The sequence below is a fragment of the Canis aureus genome, chromosome 19 (assembly GCF_053574225.1).
Source record: "Canis aureus isolate CA01 chromosome 19, VMU_Caureus_v.1.0, whole genome shotgun sequence".
Taxonomy (NCBI): domain Eukaryota; kingdom Metazoa; phylum Chordata; class Mammalia; order Carnivora; family Canidae; genus Canis; species Canis aureus.
The window spans coordinates 5,625,516-5,647,902 of NC_135629.1; the positions used below are offsets into that span (position 1 = coordinate 5,625,516).

Sequence of the window (22,387 nt, forward strand, 5' to 3'; positions counted from 1 at the left end):
TGATGATGTTTAAAGAAAAAAGAGAAGAAGTAGGGAGCGTGGCTTCCTTGTGTTGTGAATTAACTTGCTCCCTGACATATGTGTAACTTAGGGACTGTATGCTGCTGGGATGCCTGAACAGTGGTACCAGTTTTGTGTCTGGCTTCGCAATTTTTTCCATCCTGGGCTTCATGGCACAAGAGCAAGGGGTGGACATTGCTGATGTGGCTGAGTCAGGTATGGTGGTATTGGTGGCAGTGGTGGTGGGCACTGCCACCTAGTGTGTAAGCCGAGTACCGCAGGCATGAAGCCAGACCCCAGGGGCCTTTGGGGGGGGACGAGCCTGGTTTCCGAAACGGACCCCCCCCACCAAGATGTCCCCCAAGATCAAAGAGTACGAAAGCTAAAATTTAAGCACTTTCATTGCAATTTGGCCCAAGGGGCAGCAGAAATACGGGGGTTGGTTAGGTTGGGGACTATATTTTAGCAACTTGTGCGGTCTTCCCTCCCTCTCCTTCCCCAGCAAACTCCTGGTTTCAGCAACAGAAACCGCTTTCCTAACTCAGGCCCAAGCCAGCCACCAGTCGGCATTCCATCACCACCTTCTCAGCTTTGGTTTCTGTATTTTGCACTTTGCTCCCAGCGCGCTCCCTCTAGCAAACTCATTTCATTCATTCCACCGATGTTATTGATTAATGGAGTCTGCCCTGTGTCAGGCACCACCGTAGGCAGCGGGTAGGGGAGAGACAGTGGACACGCCACAGATCCAGGTGGGGGTAGGTGGAAGGACAGGGTGTGGGCCCTGATGGTGGGGTGCTCCTTCTGCCAGTAGAGCAAAGAGTCTTAGCATCACGGACTCTGCAAAGCCTGGGATCCTAGGCTGGGATCCTGGATCTCCAGCGAGTTGGCTCTGGAACCTGAAAACGATGAGGTCTGCAGTTGCTAGAATCCTAGATCCTCGGAACCACAGTTTTCTAGGACTTGCCCCTGGATGTTCTAAGTCCCTGAAATTGTAGTTATCAGTGGCTTGGAGATGGGAACAAGAACCATAGACTCCCAGCATCCCCAAATTCCACCTTTGTACCTTCTCCGCCTCACTCCTATCCTACCCATTCACTTGGTTGGGTGGTCATCAGCTGCCTGAAAGGTTTGGTTATTTTGTACACAACCTCTGCTGCATCCGACCTTCTGATTTCTCTCGACCTCCCCGGGGCCACGTGGAGGCAGGCAAAGGTCCTGGGCTGAGGCTTCTCTCAGGCCCAGAGGAGAGCCCAATGTCCTAGCCCCAGGGACCACCACGGACCAGAGTCAGGCATAGCTGGAGCCCTGGCCATGGCATCGCCCTTGTCCTTGGGGGATACTGGACGGTGTCCTGGTTCCTCAGCCACAGAACCGTAGCGTTGGGGGTCAGGGGAACCTCAGCATTGTGCATTTGGACATCTGTTCTGCAGATGAGGAGACCAGTGGCTTTAGAGCAAGGGCCTTGCTCAGGATGGTCAGGATCCGAGCCGGGGTCTCCTGGACAGGGCGCTCTCCCCCTCCTGGACAGGCCCCTCTGACAGGTGGCCATCCCCCGCCTCCTGCCTCCCCACCCACCCTGGACACACGTGGCAACTCTGGTCCTCCCCGCGTGAGAACGTATCTGAGCTCCTCTGACCTTCTCTGACCTCAGAGCCCGTGGGCCTTGCTTTCCTCCTCACTTGGCAAAGATGTCCTCTGCTACCCTCACACCCACTGTGTCGTAGGACAAGTGTGGCAAGCCCACAGGTCCACCCCACGCATCTCTCCCCTGTCCCCAGTCGTCCCAGACCAAACCATCAAACAGAGCTTTCCTACCCCAGAGGCAGGCCAGAGAGTGAGGGCACAAAGTAATTCCAGAAAGATCCACACCCACTTGGGAGCATGACAATTCCAGTGATGAGGGGAGACAGACAATTTGCAGCTCTTCTGGAGTGTTTGCCTTTGTTTTTGTTTTTTTCCAGTCGAGGGCTTACAAACCAGTTGTGATTGCCAGGAGCATGGAGTGAATTTGGTGGTGGGATATATATATGTGTGTGTATATATATATATGTGTGTGTGTGTGTGTATATACACACATATATATCTTGATATATAAAATCTTTCTCCGTGGACAACTAGGTGTTTTTATATATGTATATATCATCACCCTAAGTTGTTTTCTTCCTCCTGTCCCCTTCAAAGACCTTGTCGTTTATTCCCCACGGTGATGTCTGAACAGCTGACACTTCAAGGATGATTATTTCTCTAATAAGCTTTTAACAAGCACCATATTGAGCGAAGTGCATTTGAATCCCATCATTATTTGGCGATCGGAGTGCACGCGGCGCGGCAGGGGCGCGTTCTGCGCCCGGGGAGGCCTGCCTCGGTGCGGAGCGGCTGCGTTCCTTCACATGGACTTCTCTCTCTCTAGTTCACCGGGCGCTTTTAGAGCAAGATGCTCAGACCCTCTCCCAGAGGCTGGCTTGACAAAGGCAAAACTGAAATACAGAAACGAGCGCGTTGAGAACCTCCACCAGGCCCCGGGGGGCGGGGGCGGGGGCGGCAGGTGGGGGGGCGGGGGGGCCCCATTTTACATCTGTCTCGCAGTCGGCTGGACTGGAATCCCCACGTAGTGATGCCCACCAGTCGGGCCAGAGCTGCCGCCTGGGGGCCCCCAGGGGCCCCGGCCCAGGTGCCCCGCGGCTTCTGTTCCAACTTGGACTCTGGGGTCGCTGCGAGCGCCCCTTCCTCCACCTGTTGTGGGGTTTCTACAGCGTCGCCTGGGGCCTCCAGGTGGTGGTCGAGTTTTCCTCGGTGGGGTAGACTCTGCCGGGGAGAGGGACCCGCCTCTGCCTGCCACGCTTGTGGTTAACACCCCACGGTGTGGTTTCTGGCTCCAATTTATTTTAAAGTTGTTTTTGTTTGTTTTGTTTTGTTTTTCCACTCTCAAGCCAGTCCTTTGGTTTCTGATAATCTGTTCCAAATATCCTGCCCTCTAGCCATTTTTTGTCTTCATGTGTCTTGACCTTCTTAAAAATTTTTTAAATTATTTAAGTTGTGGACTTTTTTTTAAAGATCTTATTTACTTATTCATGAGAGATACAGGCAGAGGGAGAAGCAGGCTCCCTGTGGAGAGCCCGATGTGGGACTCGATCCCAGGACCCCGGGATCACGCCCTGAGCTGAAGGCAGACGCTCAACCGCTGAGCCACCCAGGCGTCTCTAAGTTGTGGATTTTTTACTTTATTTTTTCAGCCCAGGGCCCTTTCAGGCCTCCTCTCTTTTGCTGTTTCCCGCTTTTTGAGGCTTCCCAGAGGCCTCAGTACCATTCCTCCTCTTGGCCTCTCCCCTCAGGCCTGCTGGAGATGAGAGGCCTTTTCCTTTGGTCCCTGGGATGTTTCCAGTCAGAAAGGTGCGCCCTGAGCTGGCGGGGCTCCTGCCTCCCGCACCCTGCCTCCAGATTCCGTCAGGGTCCCCTCTCTGAGGGTCGTGGTCTCAGCATCTGAGAATCTGAGCACGCGACGGCACCTTGGGAGGCGTTTCCGGGATCCTGCCCCTCGCTTCCCGGGGGGGGGACACTGAGGTCCTACATGGGCACGTGCGGACGAGATGGTGGATGGTCTCCCGAGCCCGGGCCCTTGCCCCAAGCACACTTCCCTTCAGCTTTGGGCCTTGGCTCTGGCATCGCTCAGGTGGGGTGCGCAGATGCACCCCGAAGAGACGTTAGCCCTGTAGGGCATGGTTCTGTACTCTTTCACACTGTTTCAGTCCTTTAATTCAAAAGTCAAAACCTTTTCTTTGCAAACGGGGCTTCGGTAGTCAGATAACCAGATCTCTCCCCCTTCGCTTCCTTCCAGCAAACGTTGGCGTGGTTGCTCTGGTTTGGAGTGAGGGGGAACCCTCCTTTTCCAAGCAGGCAGACGGAGCCCCAGGCTCAGTCCCGCTTCCTGCCCTGAATGACGGGTGTCCGCCGGGTTCCATGAGGCCACTTGTGCTGCTGCATAGGAGACAGATGCTAAAACGGGGCCCCACCCGAGCCCCAGTGCGCCCCATCCGAAAGGGAGGCAGGCCTGGGCTCTTCCCCCAGGCAGGGATTCACACCTGGTTCCTCCCTGCATTTGGGGTTTGGGACACCATCTCAGTCCCGAGTGTCTTTGTGTGAGCTCCGGGGCTCTGGGGGGGCTGGGTCGCTGATGTGCCTCCCCCTCTGCCCCTCCCCATTTTCTCTTCCCTTTAGGGCCTGGCCTGGCCTTCATTGCCTACCCAAAAGCTGTGACCATGATGCCGCTGCCCACGTTTTGGTCCATTCTCTTTTTTATTATGCTTCTCTTGCTTGGACTGGATAGCCAGGTACGTACAGATGGAGAGGGGGCGCCCTGTGGAGGGCTTGCCCCTGGGGTACGTGGTTCTGAGGGAGCACCCTTCCCACCCTCACATCAGACTGGCACCGTCTTCAGCCATCAAGGTGTCCTCTAGGACCCCGGGGTGGGGGTGGGAGGCAGGAAGAGGCCTGAGGGCAGCAGGGGGAGGACACTGAGTCTTCCACCCCAGCAAGGGGAAACTGACCGCTGGGGGGTGTGGTTAACACAAAGCCCTAGATGGGAGGTAGGACAAGACCAAGTGGTGATGATGTGTTCCCATGGGGGGTCACGCAGACAGGCAGTGTGGGGAGGAGACCAGCAGTCACGGCCCAAGCCGTCACTGGTTGTCCTAAACCACAGCTGGTGTTCTGTGATTCCTGGAGCACTGGGGTTGTTTCTCACAAAGTGAAAAACTGTGATTCTTCCGTGCTTGGTGCACAGCCAAGCTCTGGGGAGCCTCGCTCAGACCCACTCTGTCCTCTGGCCATCCTGGCTTCTGCCCCCGCGAGGCAGGACTCCATCTATACCAACGCTGTTTCCCTGCACTGCTTCATCCTATGTCCCATCCCTCCATGGGTAGGTCAGTGACTCAACCAGAGCCCGAGTCTGGCTTTGGAGTAACGGTTCCAAGCCCCCTGCTGCTCTGGGACATTGGGCACATTGGGCACATTTCCTGTCCTCTCTGAGACTGTTTTCTCATCTGGTCAATAGGTGTGACTATACCTCTGTTGCCTTGGATGAAGTACGAGGCACAGTGCCTGATACAGAGCTGCAAGTGGTGCTTGTCTCAAGATGACAGTTTAGAGCACAGGCATGACTCCAGGACTGGGGAGTTAGGGTGTGCAGGGCGGGCTGGTGGTATCCATGGACCAGAACCCTACAGGCAGTACCACCCAGGGGCCCGCATCTGAAAGGCAGGCATTTTGCAGTCTCCTGTGTGGTCTGGGTCTCTGGCTGCCTCATGGGAAATCTTTGGTGAGCGGGGGCCCTGTGAAAGGTGAGGCCTGCTGCCAATCAGGAGGGGGCTTCACCACCCACCCGTGGGCAGCAGCCTCCAAACCAGTGCCCAAGGTGGGTCCCTGTGGACTCAGAACCAGGTAGGAGGAACGTCTTAGAAGGTCAGGCAGAGGAGAGGAGGCAGTCTGCCAGCAAGGTCAAGAACAGAGCAAAGGATTTGGCAGGAAGAGGACCAGGATTAGCAGAGAAGACAGAGTGGAAACATTTGGGAGCCTGAAAACAAAATACTTGTGCAGTTGTTGGTGGGCTTGAGCTGTATAAATAGCAAGAGGACTCCATTAATCATCCCTCGTTAATGAGTTTGGCCTTCGGAGGCCCCAAGCAAATGGCTTTTATAACTTCTTCCAAAGCTCTGAGTGAAAGCAAAAAACAAAAACAGAGAGAGGTTAATAAATGACAAAGCATGACATCCCCATGGACCCAAAGTGGGCCTCTTGGGCTGTGGAAGCTGCTTCCTGAGTGAGCAGAGGTGGTTTATTCATTAGGTTTTCTCCCTGGGAGGCAGGTGGGGCCTGGCCAGGGCTAGGCACCTCTGAGCTAGGCCTCACAGCGGCCAACAGGCTCAGGGAATCGTGGGGAGCTCTCAAAGCCAGCCTCAGAGAGAGCTCAGAACATGAAATGCAAGGTTCAGAGCCCTTAAAAGACCTGCCTAATTGATATACCAAGGACAGGCATGATGGAGATTTGAACCCGAGGAGCTAGGGCATGATGTCTTAGGAGTCTGATGGCATAGATTGGAATCCCTCCTTTGCATCCATTTGCTTTGGGAACGCGGGGACATAGGGGAAGGTTTTGCAGATGCCTGTGACTGCCTCACGCACTGCCCACGCTGTGATCCCGTCAGTAGTGGCACGCAAGCTGTTCCTGGGGGCAAGGCTTCATGCCGGGTTTTTGATGTACCCGTGTGTGGAAGAAGGCACATAACCTAAAACGGACAATCTTAACCATTTTTAAGCATGCAGTTCAGTGGTGTTAAGTATACTCACACTGTTGTGCAACGATCACCACCTTCCATCCTCAGAACTTCCCAAACGGAAGCTCTGTCCCTTTTAAGCACAACTCCCCATTGCCCCCTTTCCCCATCTTGGGTTTTTGTTTGTTTGTTTGTTTGTTTATTTGTTTTCCATATGTCAGCTCCTTAATCTGTAGCCTCCCTATAGCTGGGCCTACTCCCAACTGTTGCCCTATGTAGAGCCCAGAAAACTGAGGGAGATAAGGGCTCCACTGAGTCTCCACCTTAACCCTGGAGATCCCCCTGAACACCCTCCTCCCATGGAAGTGCAGAGATGCACAGCCACCCTCAGGCAGAGGCCTCTCGCTAATGGAGTGTGACCCTTGCACGTAAGGAAACACCCTCCCAGTATCCCTAGCGTCTGGTGGGAGAAGCCTGGCTTGGATCCATTGTACCACTCTGTATTTCTTGGTGAGATGGAGTAGGGATGTCATCCACGTGGAGCCAGACGCTAGCACGAGAGAACCAGCAGCACGAGAGGAGGAGAAAACTGGTCCCCATCTCCCTGGGGCTAACTCAGCCCCCCACCATGGGTCCACAGGACTCATGCAATTGCCAGGTTTATTGTCGTGATTTCAGATCTTGCTCAACAGCCCTGCTGAGAGTAGGCAAGATGCCCCCGTTGCACCGGGGAGAAAACTGATACTTGAAGAAATCAGGGTTACACAAGCTGTGAAGTGAGGGGGACCCGAAGAGGCGGGGGGGGAGCAGGGCTGAGGGGTGGGGATGCGGTTCTCCAGAAATGTAGGATGCTTGGAAATGAGGAGCTTGTATCAGTGTTCACCCTGACTCTCAATGAAGCTGCACCTTCCTGTCTTTAATTTCCCCATCTCAAAAAGGAAAGAACTTTTGTTCCTCCATTCCTTTTGAAGATTGATGTTTGAGCTGGTTTGCTGTAATTCAGTGGCAATTTAGGGTCAAAACCCGGTTGGCTAACACATCAACCAGAGGTCAAAACATCAGCCACTTCTCTTTGGGCCCCTTTCAAAAGACTCTTGCTCATCTTTTCTCTGAATTCCTGGCAACAAAGAATCATTTTTCCAGACCCTTCCAGCCATGAAAGGATTTTGCTCCTTGTTTGTATTCCTTGATCCTCCTGTGATGCATCCCAAAGGAGTAACTGGTTAGACTTTTCTTGTAGGAAGGCTGGGGAAACATCCTTCCCAAATGCCTCTCGCGGATCAAAGAACAGAAGGGTCAAGGTTTTAGCTCTTTAACTTTTTTTGTTTTTTTTTAAGATTTTATTTATTTATTCACAAGAGACACTGGGAGAGGGAGAAGCAGACTCTGCAGGGAGCCTGATGTGGGACTTGATCCCGGGACCCCAGGATCACACCCTGGGCAGGCACCACACCACTGAGCCACCCAGGGATCCCAGCTCTTCAACTTTTAAAGCAATCAGACAGACAGGCCTTGGAGGGGGTGTTGGTTGGCAGAGGATTTGGGCTGTAGCCACCAAATGTAAAATGCTTCTACGTACCCTTCAACCCTGAAGCTTCATTTCTGGGTTGTGCTCTGGATACATAGGCAGCAAAGACCGAGGTAGAGGAAGAGCCCTTGCCCAGGTCAGTAGCCACAGAAGGGTGGAGCCCATCCATCGGGCACTGGTCAGACCCATGATGATACCTGTCTACAGGACAGAGTTTTATGCTGCCATTTAAAACAGAGGCAGCCCACTGTGTAATGATTTGGCTCAGGCTCCAAGTCACATTGTTGGTTGCAAAGATGGGAAGATTTAGAAAGACTGAGAATCATCCTAGCATGTTACCCAAGGAGGGGCCTCTCCAGGTGGTCTTCTTTATCTTTGGGAGCCCAGAATGGGTGCAGGCATGTGGGCACTTGGGTGTGTAGGATTCTTTCAAGATCCGTGATTCCCACAGAACCAAAACCATTGTGTGAATCTATTGGAGAAAGTGGGGCTCAGGCTTACCCTGAGTTACCCACCCACCCCACATTCTTCATATGTCTGTTGGGCAGCCACATGTGCCTGGCCCAGCTGGGAACTCGAGACTAGAAATGGGGCAGGGAGGGCCCCTCCCTCAGTGTCAGAAAGGACCAAGATCGAAATGGGGGAGGTGTTGGTGCCAACACATGTGCCAGCAAGCGGGCTAAGGCGGGAGGTCAGCACTGGCTTCAGAGAAGTGGTCATTCTTGAACTGAGTCTTGAATGATGAGGGAAAGGCATCCAGAAGAGCTAAGCCAAGACACGGATGTGTAGGATGCCTGTGCCTGACCCATTGTGGCTTAAGCAGCAGGTGGGACTCCCTGGGCAGAGCCCATGAGACCAGGTTCATACGTTTGGACAAACTTGACCCCCTCCCCCAGGCTACCCTGGGCATACTGGGGCTCTCCCATCTGAGTGGAGAGGAGGTGCTGGGCATCCAGGGCTCAACCACTGTCTTCTCCTCCGCAGTTTGTTGAAGTCGAAGGACAGGTCACGTCCTTGGTCGATCTTTACCCATCCTTCCTAAGGAAGGGTTTCCGTCGGGAAATCTTCATCGCCTTCATGTGTAGCATCAGCTACTTGCTGGGTCTGTCAATGGTGACGGAGGTAGGTGGCTTTCTCGCCCGGCAGGGGGGACTTCCTCTTGCAGGGCCCTTGGTGACCTACACAGGCTTCAAAGACCAGTTAGTTCAGGGCTGTGCCACCCTCTCCCGCCACCAGACCAGCCCCAGGCCCAGCCATAGGGCCCCATCCAGTTCAGGGTCCCGCCCTGCCCAGGGGAAGTGACCTACATCCTGGGCAGCAGGAGGCAGGTCGGGACCCAGCTGACCCAAACTCCCCAACCCTTTCTCCTGTTACCATGGCAACACCAGTCTCTCCTCTCCCCCCCCCCCCCTTCTCTGTCCCTCCCTCATCCCAGGAAGCCTGGGGAAGAGGTGCTTCAGCTGAAATCGTTTTTAATAGCAGCTCTTTTCACCCATGAAAACATGTGCACCGGCCCTTCCCGGGCCTGGAGGGGAGGTGGACACGTTCCAGAGGGTAAATGTGGACCTCCTGGTGAATACTGCAGGCAGTACTGGGCCTGTCTGGTTGACAGGGAGGGTGCGCTGTTCAGAGGGTGGGCAGGGGGCTTGAGGAGGACCCATCTAAATGGGAAAAAAGATACAGAAAGGAAGGAAGCACAGGGTGTCTAAGGCGACAGTGGATCCACTGTCTACGAAGAGGCAGGCCAGAGAAGAAAGAGAATCTTGTGCTAAATAACAAGTCTGTAAGCCTGGCATAGGCCTAGGGCCTGCCGTCTCATGCACCCCTTCCCATCTACCTCCCCACATTCTCCAGCAAATTGCTGCATTTGCCCCCAAACGCAATTTGGGTTTCACCACTTTTTCCTACTGGAAATACAAATAAATGTTTCTCTAGAAGTGTCTTTAAGAAACATGTGCACGCACCCACCAAAGGCAGATCACAGGTCCACCCTGAGCAGCTGGATATCACTGGAGTAGTCTCTGCTGGCCACAGTTAGTTTTCAGCACCTCCTCTGGAAACTGGCTTCAGGAAACCCATCATTTTGCTAAGGAAAACATGTTGTGCTTTCATTTTTCTGTATGTGTATGTGTTTTAAAGATTTTATTTTCTTAAGCAATCTCTACACCCAGTGTGGGGCTTGAACTTAAAACCTTGAGATCAGGAGTCACACGCTCTGCTGACTGAGCCAGGCAGGCACCCCTGAGCATGTATGTTTTTAATTATATTTGTCGAACATGAAGTTGAGCATCTTTTTACACAGGTCATCATAGTCTGTGCCCATTTTTCTCTTGGGTTTTATATCTCTTAAGGATATGCCAAAGCTCTTTATGTATTTAGGGCATTGAGTACCATATAGCAAATCAACCTTCTTTGGTTTTTCCTCTTCACAGGGTGGCATGTATGTGTTTCAACTCTTTGACTACTATGCAGCTAGCGGTGTATGCCTTTTGTGGGTTGCATTCTTTGAATGTTTTGTTATTGCCTGGATATATGGTGAGTATGGATTGTTGCATATCCTTTCTCAAGTCTCTGCGTTGGGTCTGTGTATTTTAGAAGCTTCCGAAACAGAATTCTTTTTTTTTTTTTTTTAAGATTTTATCTTATTTATTCATGAGAGACACACACACACAGAGAGAGAGGAAGGCAGAGACACAGGCAGAGGGAAAAGCAGGCTCCCCCCTTCAAGGAGCCCGATGTGGGACTCGATCCTGGGTCTCCAGGATCACACCCTAAGCCAAAGGCAGACGCTCAACCACTGAGCCACCCAGGTATCCCCGAAACAGAGAATTCTAAGAGGAATTCATTCTGAGTTGAATACAAAGATGCAGGATGTGATTATATGTTTTGACAAATAGGGAATTTGGCTATGCAGGGTTCACCTATGATTTACTGCTCTGGGATCCAGCCATGCTCCATTTCAACCCCCTCTAGACATTGGATTGGCCACACCAGGATTTACCAGATTTACAGTCTGCCTAAGTTTGCCTGAAAAATATAGGATATACCCAGCTACATTTGAATTTCAAATAATTTCAGATAAATGCTTGCCACTCTTGGGTCTACATAGTGTTGAGTATCAGGACCCCAGAGACCCCTCAAGGCCCCCAAGGCCCCTGTAGTGCAATTCAGATGCTGGTGTTGGACACAGTGTCACCATCTGTCTACCTCTGTCTCTCCTAGGCAGCGATAACCTTTATGACGGTATTGAGGACATGATTGGCTATCGGCCTGGGCCCTGGATGAAGTACAGCTGGGCCGTGGTCACTCCAGTTCTCTGTGTTGTGAGTCCTGCCCTGCCTGGCTGTGGGTGCCTTTTCTCCTTGGGGCTTGACATTCTTACCTGCCAAACCATCTTTCACTCAGCACCTGCCAAGCGCTGGCCTGTAACTAACAAGCCCAGTGACGCCTCTGTCTGGGGGAGGTGGGGCAGCAGGCTGCTCCCAAAAGTTACCTTGAGATGAGTTTTGAAGGATAGGTAAGAGCTGGTCAGGAGGAGAAGACTGAAAGGGGATCCCTGGCAGAGGAACCAGCCTGTGCAAAGGCAAGGCATTCTGAAAGAGGAAGGTGTATCAGGGCACGTCGAGAAATTGAGAGAGTCCACAACAGAGCACATACTCTTTGTCCAAGCCCTTCTGGAGCTCAGTGAGCTCAGTTTGGGTCACTGATTAAGTTGAGGGGCCTTTGGGATGTCAAATGGAGACAGATCATAGATGTGGGAAATGTGGTGTTTTCATGACAGGTGCAGGTTGTGTCCAGAAAGGGAAAGTCCCAGTAAAGAGATGCTCTGGACTCTGCCAAGAACAAGGAAGCTTCGTACCCACCCAGGGCGGTCATGGGCCATGTTCCCCTTCCCATCAGGGTTCCCTTGCCTGCCATCTTGGAATATAGGATATACCCAGGCACCCCACTTCAAACTTGCACTCAGAGGCTCTGGCAAAAGGGAAGTCCTCTGCTTCCCCAGTTGTTGTTTGAAACCAGTTGTGAGTTTTGGAGCTAACTATAGGGGAAGATATCTGTTGTGCCGTCCTCGGCTCATGGCATGGAGAATGCAAATGGCAGAAATGTTCTTTGCATGTAGGAACCAGGTGCTGAGAGATGGACAGATCCTCTCCTCAGTGACCCTGCTCCCAGGCCAGAATAAACCCGCACTGCCATTAAGTCACTGTGTGGGACCTTAAGCAGGTCCCTGATCTTGCGGGACTCTGGTTTACCCTGTCATAAAGTAAGGACTCTGCAGTGGGAGGTGAGTAGCGCCAACAGCCTTGGGCTGTCACTGCTGTCATTGAATATGGCTATGGTCTTCTCATCTGAAGTGCATATTTTCCCCACAAAATTTGGTGAACTCTAGCAACCAGTAACCACAATTGACAGGTTATTGTTGGAGATAAATTTAGTTGGGTTCAAAGCCTGTGTTCTTGTTCCTCATCCTCACTTGACATTGGTTTGTGAGAAATTCCTCTCACCACTCTGACCGTCAGTTTCTTCCTCCTTTCCTCCCTGAGGAGTTGGATAGATCAGAAGTAGTCTGCATCCTCAGGTGGCAGGATGAGGTCACCCTGGTGGAAAGGAATATGAATGGGCAGGTAGCAAGCTTCCTTGTGCTGGGAGAGCCTCGAGCAGCTGTCCTCTGGGCCTCTCCCTGTCTGAACTACACTCCACCCTTAGGGACGGAAACCACAACAGAGCCAGGCGTACACTAGATGCGTAGTGGAAGGCGACTGCAGCCTCGTGCTCTTCCTTCCTCCATCACTAATTCTGATTTATGTAGATTTGTCTTCCTGTCAAACCCCAGATATTAGGTATTGAAGATTTAAGTCATATTTACACTGTGTAGCAATTTAGACAACCCTTGGTTATATACTAAGATGTAATTCTGACAAGAAGCAGAAGTCCTGGGCCCTCCCAGCCAGCCTCATGTGCTCTTCCTGGAGGAAATGTGGACTTTGCACAGGCCTTTGGGCTCAGAGCTCACCACACACCACTATTCATGGACGCTGATGGCCACTGGCCATTGGCATGGGCTTGGGACTGGACACTCAAGTGGGCAAGAAGGTCCAAGCCCACACCTTGTTCTGGGAGGCTAGGCCCCGGGATGGAGAGGGGTGGGTGGCAGTGGGAGAGGGGAGGAAAGACTTTTATCCGTGCAGCTAGAATTTACTATGCGCCTGCTGGGTGCACCTGGAGCTGCACCAGGTGTTAGAGAAATAAGGGAATGAGACTGACGCCCCACCTGTCCTCACTGACTCAGTTGGGTGGAGGAGTGCGTGCTGAAGGAGTAATTATAACCACATGCTTCCTGGAAAGGAAAAGTATGGGCACCTGAGTCTGGGTGGGGCCTAGACAAGGAAGGCAGGACCAAGAGAACTAAATTAGGACAAGGAGATGCAGGGTAAGGGGTCCATTCAGAACACAGCCTGTTCAAAGGTCCCAGGGCAGGTAGCTGGGGAGCTGGGCAGCTGGAGGGTAGATGTAGAGGCAGGGGTGATGGGTAAGTAAGGGCGGAAGGGGCATAGCTCTTGGCTGACATTGCTGGCTGGGTTGAGGCATTCGGATGGCATCCTGAAGGCACCGGGAAGCCACAGAGGGGTCCTGAGCCGGGAAGCAACTCAGTCAGGTTGGCCCAGGGGAGCTCCTCAGGCAGCAGAGTGGAGAAGGGAGTGAGGCCCCTGGGGTGGCGCCTGCCCTGGTTCCTGAAGCTTCCTGCCCCCGATGCGCGGGGCCCCCCTGACTGCCCTATCTCTCCACAGGGATGTTTTATCTTCTCTCTCGTCAAGTACGTACCCCTGACCTACAACAAAGTCTACGTGTACCCCACCTGGGCCATCGGGCTGGGCTGGAGTCTGGCCTTGTCCTCCATGATGTGTGTCCCCTTGGTCATGGTCATCCGCCTCTGCCAGACGGAAGGGCCGTTCCTCGTGGTGAGCACATAGACCGAGGCTGGATGTGAGGGGTGCAGGAGGGTGAGAGGCGGGAGGATGAAAGCTAGCTGCTGGCTGTTGGCCGTCCTAGGTTTGCTGGGTGACCTTGGGCACACTGCTGCCCTCTCTGGGTCCCGGATCCCTTGCCCACCACGCGGAGGGGTTGAGATGGTGGGCAGGCGTGTGGGGAAATGGGAACGAAGAACAACTCATGTGGATGAAGGCTCTGCGGTGACGTTGAGAGCAGGGCTGTGGGCAGGAGGAATTTACCAGGCAGGGAAGAAGAAATGGAAGGGTGTGATGCCCAGTGCATTCGCAGGCAAGGACATGTGATAGCCCTTGGGCAGCAATGACATGTTCTGGGGAGTGGGCGATGGCGCTGGGCAGGCGACAGCGGTTTTGCATGCCAAGCTCAGAGCTAGGGGCTTATCCTGGGAGCAGTGGGAGCCATGGGGCTGTAGCCATACGCCAGGAGACAAGGAGCCGGGAAGGAAGCCTGAGCTCCACCCAGAGGCCTTCTCTTACTCTGAAGCCAAGTTTTGGATAAGCCCAACCCGTGCTGGTGGCCCCTTCCCCAGATCTGTGGCCCCGGTCTTGTGCCTGCCAGTTTCCCACCCGAGGCCCCCTCCTCACCACCAACCCCTCAGAAATTTCTCCCAACAATACTGCAGATTCCAGGCTGTGGCAAGAGCTGGGGCTCTTTCCAAGAAATCCTTTTCTTAGAATCTCCCTTAACCTTTGGGCTTGGGCCAGCTCCAAGACTACACTGTTTTGTTCTGGGCTGTTTTTATTGTTATTCTCTTAAAAATCTGGAGCCAGGATGTCCTGGGGCCCTGGCTCCCCCTTGGGCTGGGCCAGTTTCCTTGTGGGCAGGGGAAAGGCCTGGAGGTGGTATTGGTGGGGGGAGACGGGTGGCCTGGCAGAGAGGGAGCAGCCTTCCCGAGACAGAGGAAGTCGGCCGGGGTGTGCCCGGGAGCAAAACACGAAGCCATGAAGCTGGGGTCCATCTCAGCCAGGACAGCCCTTGGGCCCTTGGGGTGTTCCCTCAGCATCAGACCCATTGTAATTCCTCAGAGGACACAGGGAAGGACCCCAGTGCTCAGCCATAGTACTGCTAGGCCCTATCATTTGTTAAAATCCTGAAATACTGGGTCTGGGGACAGACGGGTGGTTGCTACGGCCCTGAGTCCTCCACATTCACCCCCCACCTCTACCAAACACTCCATGCCAACCCAGACCCTCCCTGGGAATTTCCAGAATGCACCTACCACCCATAAACTAAAAGGTTAATTGGGGCACAGCAGAGAGTCTTGGATGTCTGTTCTGCAATTTCAGCCACAGAGAGGGGACACCTAATACTAACCCGAGTCCCTTCAAAGCTTAATTTTAAAGTAGTTTCATCCCAAGTTCAGAGGTTTGATGAGAATGGGGTTTTGTGGGGGGGAAGGAGGAAGGTATGGGTGAGGCCTCCACCCAAACTTGCACCTACAAACCAGTTGGATAACCAAAGCCCCCTCCTCTGAAGGCATAGGAGCCACCATCAATCCATTTGCTGTGTCCCCCGAGCCTACCCCTCGACCTGTCTCCCGGCTGTGCTCCCAGCCAGGTTTGCAAGCCTAGAGCCCCGGGTGGCCGCCTGGAATGTCTGCCTCTTGTCCCAATCTTCTGGGCACACATCTGCGCAGAGAGGCAGCGTGATGGAAGGGAGCCAAGCCTGCTCTCCTGCTGGACTTCCATCTTTTGCCCTTTAGCTGCAGCCACCAGGAACTGTCCCCCAGGACCAGGCAGGGAACCCAGGCTAGGGAAGCCCTCGGGCAGGGCTGAGAGGCCCCTGGAGAAGGTGATCTAGAGCTGTAGCAGACAGCCATGCACTCAGCTCTGGCCTATTGTTACCAAGAGGGGATGTGGCCCTGGGGTTACCAGGCCTTGCAAGTTTTTAAGAGCAGATGGAATCTGGGTTTTCTGAGTGAAATAGTGTAGCTTTTAATAAGCAGCTTTAAAAAGATTGTAATATACTTAAGTTGAATGTAAATGCCTAAGTAGGAAGGTTTCTTCTTGACAACTGTTTGCTGCTTAAGTCTCAGAATGGATGCTTGGCAGGAGGGGAGCTGGGGAGTCGGGAGCCCTGAGGAGTCCCAGTCCCAATGCCTGGGAAGGACTCTTTTCCTCACCAAGTCCATGATCCAGTAACCAGCCCAGAGGGCAAAACTCACCCTGCCCAAAAGTGATGGGGTGATTCTCATGCAATCCAGCCTCTGGCTTGTCTCTGTCGGAAGGTGCAGCTCAGGCAGAGCAGTGGTCTCCGAGCCCTGAGCAGGGAAAAGCCCTGCAGAGGGAATGGGTGGGGAGGGTGCGAGAAAGCAGGAAATGCAGTTTACAGGTGGCTGAGGAGTTTGGTGGAGTTTCTTCTTGGGGAAGGTGGGAGCCATGGGAGGCTCACAACAGTTATCCGGCCTCTGGCATGCAAATTGCATGAACTCGGCTGGGGCTGCTTTGCAAGTCAGAGAAATTGAGGGATGGGAATTACTAGGAGGCATATTTAGCTCCATGGGAGGAAAGAAGTCGGAACTGGGAGGTGTGAGTCCCCTGTCCCTGCAAGCAAGGGTTGCCCAGGGAAACTCCTCAGAGATTCCACCCTGATTCAAGGCCCAGAGGGACCTTCCAAGCACCTTAGTTCAATTCCTTCATCTGCCGGTGGATGAAACGGGGGGTGGGGGGGTGGTCCAGAGAGGGTGGTAGTTTGCCAAAGGCCAGAGGGCACACTGGCAGGACTCAGGGTGTAGACAGTCGTGGTGGAGCGGGGAGGCAGGCCGCCTGACTTCTCTCTACTGCCATCCTCTTCCTTCTCCAGAGACTCAAGTACCTGCTGACCCCGAGGGAACCCAACCGCTGGGCCGTGGAGCGCGAGGGGGCTACGCCCTACAGCTCCCGCCTGGCCGTGAACGGGGCTCTCATGAAACCGACCCACATCATAGTAGAGACCATGATGTGAGCTCTTGGGCAGACGGGCCGCTTCCCTGCTGTTTACTAACATTAGATTCTCATAGGACCAGGTTTACAGAGCTTTCTATTTGCACTAGGATTGTTTTTTTTTTAATTGTCACAGAAAATGTTACTCTGTGTGTGTGTGTGTTGGTGTGTGTGTGTGTGTGTGTGTGTGTGTGGTATTGTGCGTATGTGTATTTTGTTTTGATTTGGGGATATTTTGTACAAAAAGAAAACCCACCGGCAGATGTCCGGGACGAGGCAGAGCTTTCATATTGAATTAGATGTATTTTATGGGAACTTGGTAAATTTTTCTTTGTATTTTTTTTACATATAATTATATATACATTTAGAGATTGTCATACAGTTTTACCACTTGAATCGATCTTCTTGCCAGCAATAGATCTCGTTTTTAAAAGCAATTCTTCGGTGCTTGTGTAGCTGGCAGAAAGTTCTGCCCCCCAAAAACACAGGGTGGAATTGACCTGGACAGTAGACCCATTTTAAGGGTGTAGTACCTTCTCAGCCTGGTTCGAGTAGAAGCATATAGTGGGGCTGGGGGAGTGGGGGGAGGCCCCACTAGCTGGCCAGACCCAGAGAGGCTGGAGAAAGGAGGGCCACAAGCTTCAATGACACTTGTCTTAGCCAATAAGAGAAATGCCAAAATAATGGATCAACCTCTGAGATCAAGGGATTGACTTAAGGCAGACAGAGGAGGCCGTACAGCGCAAGTCCGATTCTCTAGAAACCGTTGTACCAGCAGCAAAACCCCACCTGGTACATTGAGATCGAGGGTGGATAGTCAGAAGGACTGTCAGGCAGGTTGTCAGCACCAGAGGGAGCGGCAAGGGCTCCCGGGAGGGCCGGTGAGGATGGCACCCTGACATTCAGGAGGCGGACTGCTTGGCTGCCGCCCATGGCCAGCGCAGCAGGAGCCAGGGATCTCAGGGCCCCAAACCTCGCACAGATGGGGCTGTTGTGTTTTATGGGATTCTATTGTGTCAGGTTCTGGCCGTTTCCCCGCTGACATGTCTTGCAGCTCCGTGTAGGAGAGAAGCATGATGTATCTGGTGAGGGACGAGGGGTGAGCCAGTGGACCAAAGGGTGTGGGCCCAGGCGTTCAGAGAGGCCTGGTGTCAGGGAGGGGTGCTTTTCTTTCCTCATCTCTCCATCCTCAGCTCTGTCCTCATCTCCCAGAGGCTGGGAAACTCCTGACAAGCTCCCCGCCCAGGGCTGCCCCAGCTCCTAGCTGGGAGTGCCAAGAGTGTTTCTGGAGGCTCCCTGAATCTTGGAGTCGGGCTAAGCGCTCCCAAGCCCTCCTCCCCATTCGGGCACAAGAGCAGCCCTTGGTGGTGGCTTGGGAGATAGTGAAGCTCTTCAGGACTTCACAACTCCTGCAGTAGCCGGTGTTGGATGCACACCACGTGGGGACCGAGGAGAGGAGGCGAGGGAGCATTTTCTAGAAAGGTAGGATTGTTCAGGGGGCTGGCACCCCAGAACTGGCTTGGCCAAGAGCCTGATTTAGAGCGGCATTCCTCTCTGAAGAAGTAGAGAAGGTACTCCACCTTTAAAATCCTGAGACGGACACGTCTCCACCCAAGCCCCCATTTGGACCTAAACTGTGCCATTTAAACTGTCACTTCCAAGTTCAGAGTCTCAACTCAACCAAAACATTGTCATGCACAAACGCCAGTGACTGCCTCGTGGGGTGCGGAGGGTGAAGCCCAGCTCAGGTGTTGAGAGCGGGGGCTCTCTGAATCCTGGAACCCTCTCCCCAAATTTGGGAGGGGAGGAGCCTCTGGTGTGTGCCCCCTCCCCAGAGGCGGAGGCAACCCTGAACCTCTTCTCTCTGGCAAGCATTCACATTTCACATTTCACTGTTTCCAAAGGATACACTCTGCCAAACAATACCCAGTCCTATTCCAAACCGTTAACAATTCTGTGTTCCTGTTTTTCTATGTATTTATGGTTGCCGCTGTGTCTGAGTTGATTTTGTTGTTGTGTCTTTTCCTAATTTTACTGAGTAGCAATGTGATCTGTTTTCCTTCGTCTCATGGAACTTAGTAAACTAACCACTGTCCACGATTGGGGACAGGTGATGTGTGGGGTCAAGGGGTGCTTGGTAAGCTGTGGCTGCCTGGGCATTTGTGGTCATCTCAGGCTATAATATCTCCCCTCCGGTAAAAAGGCTACAGTATTTGGGGTTGGTAGGTAAATTGCAACATTCTGGAAATGGCCTGAGAAAGGCTTCTTCTCATAAGATTCGCAGACCAAATTCTAGACCAAAGACACAAGCAGACCAAGTCCCCAGGCCCTGCCTGGAAGGAAGGTCAGCCACTTTCCCCGAGCCCCTCTCTTGACAATCTCCCAGTTTACCTGTCTCCAATCGGGCCCTCTTGTCTACTCCCCTGGCCCTTGTGTGTCTGCAGAACTTGGCTCTGTGAGTACAAGGTGTAATGATGCGTGACTTTGATATGTCTCCACATAAAGGAAACTTGTCATTGGAGCTCATGACTCTGGTCCTCCTGTCTCTGGAGAACAGGCAGTCCCCCCACTCTCTGCCTTGGGAATGGGTCAGAAATTCTGGTGTCCGCACCTAGCCCAGTTGGCCAGCTCTGGGAGGGATGTAAGGGAGATGGTTAAAGAACTTTCTGAGGATGCAGAAATGAGTAAGGGCCTTAGGCTAAATCTCACCCAGGGAGATGCTTCTCTGAGCCTGCCATGGGCTGTGTCGGCCCCTCCAGGGGACAGTCCTGCACAGTCAGTGCCTCCCCGGTCCGCGCCCTTGGAAAATGGGGGGCTTCTGCGAGGCCCGGAGCGCAGAACAGACCGGGCACAGCGGGCAGGGACTGGAACCAGGCTGTCCCGAGTCAGTTCCAGTTGCAGGTTCTCTGAGGGGTGTGTGGCAAGTGGCAAGTGCGTCTCCCCAGTGTTCTCCCTGAAGACCCGAGACGAGCCTTTATGAACAAGGAAGCGCTCTGTGCCCCAGCATTCAGGGACGAGGAGAAGCACCCCTCACCCCCTCCCCATCCTCAAAGGTGTGGCTCTGTAGGACAGGCGACTGCCCTCTGCCCAGCCAGAGAGGCAGCACCCCTTCACCCTGGCCCTGCACCCAGTAGCCCTCTGAGCTAGGAACTGAGATCCCTGTTGCACATGAGGAAACTGAGGCCCAGTGAAGCCAGCTGTGGAAAGAAGCAGAAGTCCTTGGGCAGGATTTAGCCTGAGGCCGTGCGGGACATTCCCAGGCAGCTAGAAGCAGCCTTGGGTGATTTCTGGGTGGCACACAGCCCCCTCTCTGTATCTCTCGTTCTCACCCCAGATCCCCAGTGCACCCCTAAAGGAGGTGGTGAAGCACGAGGGGAGCGAGCTGCCCTCTGCCTAGCACACGGTGATCTTGCATCCCCCACAGGCCGCCACGGCACGGCGGTCCATGGTCCAGCCGGCTTCTCCCCAACACTGCCCTTCTGGAAGGGGAAAAGCTCTGGGCAGCCAGTGCTCAAGGCAGAGGTGCCAGCCTTCCCCTCGAGCCTAGACACAGGCCAGGACGGATGCAAGAGAAAGCTCGAGGCGGCTAGAGGTCCCGTCCAGCCCCGAGACCCGGTGCCAGGCAGCCCCACGTAAATCGCACCGTGCAAAAATCCAACAAGCACCAACCAAACAAAATCCCGAGAGCAAAACTCAGAGAGGGGCGTGAGTAACCCGGAAGCCAGAGAACAGCATTTCCCTCGCCCCCCGCCCTGTTAACGCCTGGCCCTCAGAATGCTCTTGTTTTTAATAGGAAGCTGTTTCATTGTTCTCTTGTGGGTGTCACTACAGACGTGTTCTGACAGTTCCCTGAGGGATGGAGCATCTTGTTATATATTTGGCTTCAAATTGAGATGTTGGCTCCGTTTCTCCCCCCCTCCCCCCAATTAATTTTCGAATCCCTAGCAACTGTGACTGTATTTAGCACAAGAGAAAGCTGAGATCGTGGGTCTTGCCTCCTTCCAGAAATATGTCTGGCTCATCAGGACTTTTTTTTAAGACTTCAAAATATTTTTAAGATATTTTAAACTTTTGTAAAAAAAAAAAAACAACAACCAACGAGACTCTTCTGAGGAGGAACATTTGTATCTGAATAAGATCCTCGGTGTATAATTCAGTCTTGCAGTATACAAGCTTTTGTGTATAAATGTTTTATGATATAATCCCTGTATTTCGCAGGGCTCTTCTTTTCCTCTTTTGCTTTTTAGATAAATATGTATATCGATATTTTAAATTCATCTTTGCTTTTTTTTAGAGGAGTTTGTAATCACCTTATAACATGAAAATAAACATTTCCTTTTTAAAATCCAACACGTGTGGGTTCTGTTTTTGAGGAGGCTGTTTTTCCTCGTGGTATTGCCATCTGGGGTCGGAGACACTGAGGCGGAAGACCCCTCCTGGAGGGGATGCCTCAAGGGCACACAGCAGGTCTGTGAAAGAGTTGTCCTCCGACTCCTGGGTCTACTCTGGCTGGTTCCACCAACCCTGGGGACCGACGCCCACCTGCCGCACACCCAGCTGGGAGACCTCACATCGGTCTGTCTCCCCACCTGGAATAAACCATCACCCCCTTCAAGGCTTCGGGCTGACAAGAGGTGATGCACCAGGGGTAGTTGCTTCCTGACGCCCAAGCAGGGGCTTTCTGATGGCCAAGTCTGAGTGGGGCAGGCTGCAGGGAGGAGGCAAGTCCTAGAGGGATGCAAATAGAAATCATGCCACAGACACTGGGGCCTCGGAAGGCGGGGGACACTTCAGGACCCCAGAAAATAAGTGGTTGGCATAGATGTCCTCTGCCTTGGGAATCATGTACCCAACCCACTGTTACAGATGGGGAAATGGGCCGGAAGAGAGGCTTGGCCTCACTGGGGTCACAGGGCAGGTCAATGTTTTGGGCAGATTGATGAGTAGGCAAGTTCAGGGAAGCCTGCTGGGTCCTTTCCCCAACTTCCCAGACCAAAAAAACACCTCTCAGTAACTCATTATAGACGATGTTAAAATAAAACACCACTCCTTCAGCTCTTCCTCTGGCTATTGGCTTTTTGGATGGCCTCCCTCCTCCCTGAGTGTCTTGGCCATAAAACTTGTGTTCAAACCGTACCTCCATCCTTTACTACCTGTGTGACTTAGGGCAAATTACTTAACATCTCTGTGCCCCATTTCCTCACCTCTAACACTGGAATGATAACAGCCTCCTCTGAAGGCTATAGGAGGATCCAGGAGATTCTTGAAAAGCACACAGAACAGGGCCTACACGCAGCCAGTCTGTGGGACGGGGCTGCTTCTCCAGGTCATGACCTGCCCCTGCCTCCCTCCCATTGCAGAAGGGCTCTGAACCTGTCACCCAGAACTAAGAAGAGTAGTGGTGCCCTGTGCACAGCTCACTTTGGGCTCCCTGGCCCAACCACATAATTGCACCCAATGCGGGCTGGCCATGCTAGCACCCCTCCAGTGATGGGGCGCTCACTCCATCCTGCATAGCTGATGGAAAGAAGCTCTTCCTCCGCCCACACAGAGCTGCAGCGAGGACATGTCCTCTGGGCTCATCCTGCCTGGGATGCCCTGGGAAGATTCATCGATGGGGCCCCACCCAGCACCCTTTAGGGGCTCCATGCAGCAGACTC

At 53.2% G+C, this 22,387-nt stretch overlaps 1 protein-coding gene across 3 annotated transcripts in view; it reads left to right on the forward strand.

Annotated features, from left to right (window-relative positions):
- Positions 1 to 21,077, forward strand: part of SLC6A6 (solute carrier family 6 member 6) — an 85,325-nt gene extending 64,248 nt beyond the window's left edge. For all 3 annotated transcript variants that reach the window (XM_077857693.1, XM_077857695.1, XM_077857694.1), the window contains 7 exons: positions 92 to 216; positions 4,216 to 4,328; positions 8,782 to 8,919; positions 10,230 to 10,332; positions 11,020 to 11,120; positions 13,587 to 13,757; positions 16,609 to 21,077. In XM_077857693.1, coding sequence (XP_077713819.1) covers positions 92 to 216; positions 4,216 to 4,328; positions 8,782 to 8,919; positions 10,230 to 10,332; positions 11,020 to 11,120; positions 13,587 to 13,757; positions 16,609 to 16,749 — 892 coding nt within the window. In that variant the 3' untranslated portion in view covers positions 16,750 to 21,077. The remainder of the gene's footprint in view (positions 1 to 91; positions 217 to 4,215; positions 4,329 to 8,781; positions 8,920 to 10,229; positions 10,333 to 11,019; positions 11,121 to 13,586; positions 13,758 to 16,608) is intronic.
- The last annotated feature ends 1,310 nt before the right edge of the window (positions 21,078 to 22,387 follow it).